The sequence below is a fragment of the Solanum pennellii genome, chromosome 8, assembly GCF_001406875.1.
Source record: "Solanum pennellii chromosome 8, SPENNV200".
NCBI classification, from domain to species: domain Eukaryota; kingdom Viridiplantae; phylum Streptophyta; class Magnoliopsida; order Solanales; family Solanaceae; genus Solanum; species Solanum pennellii.
In genome coordinates, this window is record NC_028644.1 from 62699178 (window position 1) to 62704532 (window position 5355).

Genomic DNA, 5355 nt, shown 5'->3' on the forward strand with positions numbered 1-5355 from the left:
ATGGTATCAAAGACGAAGAAATAATATTTCAGTGAAATTATTATTCAATTATTTCTTGATATCAATAGAGTACATAAATTCTCTTATAGCAATAATGGCGTCAAGGAAAAAGAGGCAGTTTTTCAGTAAAAAAAGGACGGTTCAATTGATTGTTTTGATATTATTAAAATATATATTTTTAATGGTATCAACATCGATTCAGTGAATAGAATAAGAAGAGAATAAGGTAAATAGTTTGGATTGTGGATTAAATTTATAATAAATATATTAGGTTGTGTTCAATTTCAATAAATATTTTGTCTAATAGGGTCCAATTTGTGTAGTTTTTCCCTCTATAAATTAAAAACCTAACACTTTTTTTGTGGGGAAACTTACCTAAATATACTTTCTTTAAAAAATATTTACTATTTGTAGCTATATGATTTCAAATACACGTATAATTCACTTTTGATATACAGTGTAATTTTTTTATCAAAACATTTGTATTGCATATCAAACTTAATTTTTATACATTGCGAAATACATCTGTATTATAGGCATAGTTCTTTTTTAATACAAGTGTAATTTATTTATTTGTCAAAACAAGTAAACACACATTTTTATATATTTGTAGTACGTATATATTGTATATATTATTTACTTTTAATACAAATAGTATAATAATTATAGACGACAAAAAATTTTTAAATATGCTATATCAAGATAATGAACAAAAATTATGTTTAAAAGCCGTTTATTGTTTGAATTTTTAGGATGGTTCAAGCATGGTCCCACACACTTCACTAGCTTAAGCATAATTGGATTATTTAAATATGTTAATGAGGCATGACCCAGTTTATTGTTTAGCTTGTAGTATAATTATTTTTGGAGAGACGTTTGGTGTATAAGAATTAATAATCTCATTATTAAATTGTAACATTATTTTACATGTTTGATTGGAGATACAAGGTAATTTTATAATTATTTATTTTGTTATTTATATTTTAATGGTGAAATAAGTTATTTCATAAATGTGATGAAACAATTTATTTTGAAATAACTTGTTTCAATCAAACGATCCCTTAATGTTATTTGCTTCAAAATAAGGTTATCTCAGTTATAATTTTGAGATTTCATCTTTTATAGGGGATAAATAATTTCAAGATAATTTTGATTTAAACTAATACTGATAGTGAAATATGTAGCTGATAAATTTAAACCTCGAAGTTATATTAGAATAATCGGAAAATTCATAACTATCATCTCAATCTATGCCGAAATCCTAGAGACACACTTATAATATATTAAGGTCCTATTACCCCCCTCCCGAACTTATTTTATATGTAATTTTTTACCCCTCTTCGGCCTACACGGTACTAGTTTGAAGAAAAAAGTCAACCAGCGTTGGGCCCACAAGATAGTGCCACGTAGGCCGAAAAGGGGTAGAAAATTATTAATAAAATAAGTACATGAGGGTAATAGGACCTTAGTATAGTATAAGAGTGTTCTGAGATTTCGGGCATAGATTGAGGGGATATTTGTACATTATTCCTAAAATAAATGTTATCAACATGAGACTCGGTCATTGCGAGCAATTGAGGTACAAATCTTTATAAATTTGAATTTGTAGCTCTAAACTTATCAAACAAAGACTTATGTATTATAAATACTTGAGGCTAAAATTCATCTTGATACTATCGATCTAATACACATCATCAAACATAAACACCTCGTATCAAATCAAAAGTCATGCCAAAATAATGACTTTATATCATCAAACATCCTTATATCAAAACATAAGTTTATTTTTACCTCAAATATCATGAAGGGATTAAGTTCCTCAGATATACTATGAATTCAGTGTGCTCAAATCAAATATTCTTCTTTCTTCTTCATTTCTGTTTTGCTAAGTTTAAGACGAATCGCAAGATAGTTACTCCCCTATAGAAAGAATAGTGTTATTTATGTATTGATTCTCTTAAAAAACAAATATTAGGTATGAGATCTATTTTCAATAAGGACGAAAAATAGAAACGGATGGAAAACTACAATATCCACATTTTGATTCCAAAACAAAAAAACTTCAAAAATTGTAAAAATTATAGACCTAAAAAGAATGGTGCCAAACAGAGGAGCAGAGTAATGTAGTAAACAAAAATCATGATGGAAAATACATAAATATGACTCAACAAGTTCTACAAAACACTCAACAACAAAGAAACTACAAACAGAAACATCACATTGACAGGCTTAGTTGTAAATGCATTGTTCTTATGGCTGCTAGGACTAGTTGCTTGGATCATGATTTTGAATTTACATGTTCCGCCCGATGGTGACGGATCTGTGCTTGTGATCATGGAAAGGTTAGGAAACTTGCAGGCACTCGATTGCTGGTCGTTTTCCTGATAGTAACTGTTGAAGGCATACGAAACGTTACCACGAGCATCTAGATCAGCACATGATGTCCCGTGCCCGAGGCTGGTGCAATCAGCATGTGAACATGCATAGCCTACACTATCAGCTAGCTGAGGATCATCAAGGCTAGCTGAGGGTGACAACACGCACCACTGACGAGACAGGTAACGAACACCACTTGCTGGTACTAAACCACCTCCATTGTTTGCACCTAAAGAAAGCTTGTATTTAGGCGTACCATCAAAGTAATATATTCCCCAATGGCGCTCAAAGTTACCGGGCTGAATGCTTTTCGCGTCCTCGTCAATCAGACTGAAAAGGTAAGCATCTATAGGGCCAGGTCTCATTGGTGTCCCCTTTCCACCTGAAATGTGAGTCATGAATCCTTGGTTGAACTTCTGGGCAGCTTTCAAGTTTGCATTATTGTCTCCGTCTGTTGGCCATCCAATTTCCCCTATTATAATCGACATATTTGGGAATCCATTTTTCTGCAATGCCGAAAGGAGGGTATCGTGATTTGCATCGAACACATTGTTGTAGATTTTCCCATTGTCATCGATGGGGTTTGAGTATCCGTCGAAGAAAGCATAGTCAGCAGGAAAGTTGGGGTCATTGTAGAGACTTATAAAGGGATAGATATTGACAGTAAATGCACCTCCATTGTCACTCAAGAACTTAACAATGCTCACCATGAGATCACGAATGTCTTGGCGAAAATCACCTGTTGAAGGTTTTTCACTTGAACTCTGGTATACATCAGCATTGAGAGGAATAGTGACTTTCACCCGATTACCAAGACCGGCTTTTATAAGGGCTGCTTGGATGTTTTGAAGAGCTGGGAATGTTGTTGACAGAAACGTCCCGTTTAACTGAGATAGAAATGGTTCATTTCCAACTGCAACATATCTGTTTACACAAAAGAACTTATATTTAGCAAAATTGAAGGCAAAAAGGCCAGCTACTGCTATATCAAGATTCAGGAGAGTACTCGCGCCAACCTCATTAGGCTACAATTAGCATAATATTGACTAGAGACGAAATGTTTCGTCTAATGTTGCCAAAACAAACAAGGTAGATTGACAATTCTCAATCGAAAAGCTAAAATCTTCTCAGACTTTCTCTGTTTGTATACTCCTTTAAACATGGCTTACGATTTAGCAAACATTATCATACTTCGCGGTAGTTTTTACAATTATGGAGAAAGGAGATACATGTAATAAGTGTTGCATACTGTCAGTGTATATAACTTAAAAAGCGTGAAGAATATTGAGAAGAAACTAAACTCACTTGATATCAACACTGTTGGAAGAGACATGTGAGGAGACATTCTTCTCTACCCATTTCTCAGCAGCACCCAAACTGTTAGCTAAACTCCACAACATTTCATTTGGTATTCCAACCATGACTTCAATTCCGGAGCCACTGAGGGCATTCAAGATTTCTGAATCTGCATCAAACAGCTTCACTTTCTGAATCCCATTGTCTTTAAGTAACTTTACTACTATGTTTGGTGGCAATGGATGTGTTGCTTGTGTACCCCAGTTTGCTCCTATTCCATACACTTTCCCCAACACCATAAACCCCAAAATCATTGAAATCCATAAACCATACTTCACCCCCAGAATTCTCATCTCCTTTTTACACCAGAAAGGCTTTCTTTTAGACAAGAATCAATAACTTGTTGAAAACAAGAAAAAAGGAAATCAAACTTGAAATTGTTTCATTGCAAAAACACTATGATCAACTTTATGTCTGAAGAATCCAAAAGGGTCTCCAAGAATTGGAATTTCAAGAGGCTTATAACTTCCTAACAACAAGAAAGAACAGAACTTTTATCTGTTTTGACCTTTTACTCATAAATTAGCTCAAGAATCCAAAAGGGTCTCCAAGAATTGGAATTTCAAGAGGCTCAAAACTTGCTAACAACAAAAAAGAAGAAAACTTTATCTGTTTTGAACTTTACTTTCACTCACAAACTAGCTCAAGAATCCAAAAGGGTCTCCAAGAATTGGAATTTCAAGAGGCTTAAAACTTGCTAACAACAAAAAAGAAGAAAACTTTGTCTCTTTTGAACTTTCACTCACAAATCCAAAATGGTCTTCAATAGGCTCAAAAAACTAACAACAAAAAAGAAAACTGTGTTTGTTTTGAACTTTACTCACAGACTAGCTCAAGAATCCAAAAAGGTCTTCAAGAATAGGAATTTCAAGAGGCTCAAAACTTACTAACAACAAAAAAGAAGAAAACTGTGTCTGTTTTGAACTTTCACTCACAAAATAGCTCAAGAATCCAAAAGGGTCTTCAAATACCAAGAGGCTCAAAACTTACTAACAACAACAAAGAAGATAACTTTTTTGGAACTTTCACTCACAAACTAGTTCAAGAATACAAAAGGGTCTTCAAGAATTGGAATTTCAAGTGGCTCAAAACTAACAAACAACAACAAAGAAGAAAACTTCATCTGTTTTTACACCACCCATGTCACCAACTCAGAGAGTGTGAGAGATTTTAGAGTTCAAGAATCTAATAGAGAACTGTGGTCTGTCATCTGTGCTTGACTTCTTGCTTGAGAAGACAAATAAAAAGGGTTTCAAAAGGGAAAAAGATCATTTGTAGTAGAAGCTGAAAATATACCAAATCAAAGGAGGCAAGAAAGCATATTCTGAAATGAAAACAGAGAAAAAGAAAAGGGAAATTCAAAAGATTACTACTTTACATCCTAAGGAAGAAAACAGTAGGGCTACTATAGAAAACCAATCTTGTTAAGCAATGAAAAATTTAACAATAAAACGGTGAAGGAAATTATGGAGTTTATGAGTATTGAGTCACAAATAATTGTCAAAAGAAAGATTAAGATGATAGCTTCACATAAGATAGTGATATATATATATATATATATATATACTCAAGTGATCTAGCATCAACTGAACTGGTACATTTGATCAATGTTTGCTTTTGCTT

The 5355-nt window shown here is 33.2% G+C and overlaps 1 protein-coding gene across 1 annotated transcript; it reads right to left on the reverse strand.

Annotated features, from left to right (window-relative positions):
- Window positions 1-2096: 2096 nt before the first annotated feature.
- LOC107026620 (glucan endo-1,3-beta-glucosidase 6) lies at window positions 2097-5346 on the reverse strand. Its single transcript, XM_015227661.2, has 2 exons — window positions 3682-5346; window positions 2097-3300 (listed from the first exon to the last, which is right to left on the reverse strand). The coding sequence occupies exons 1-2, from the start codon at window positions 4023-4025 to the stop codon at window positions 2175-2177; spliced, it is 1470 nt and encodes a 489-aa protein (XP_015083147.1). The 5' UTR covers window positions 4026-5346; the 3' UTR covers window positions 2097-2174.
- Window positions 5347-5355: the final 9 nt, after the last annotated feature.

What these genes read in the sequence shown, in the direction of transcription:
- LOC107026620 (XM_015227661.2), bottom strand. Translation starts at nt 4,025, where the DNA reads ATGAGAATTCTGGGGGTGAAGTATGGTTTATGGATTTCAATGATTTTG. An exon ending in TCCAACAGTGTTGATATCAA is followed by an intron (nt 3,301 to 3,681) that starts GTGAGTTTAGTT and finishes TTGTGTAAACAG; the next exon opens with ATATGTTGCAGTTGGAAATG.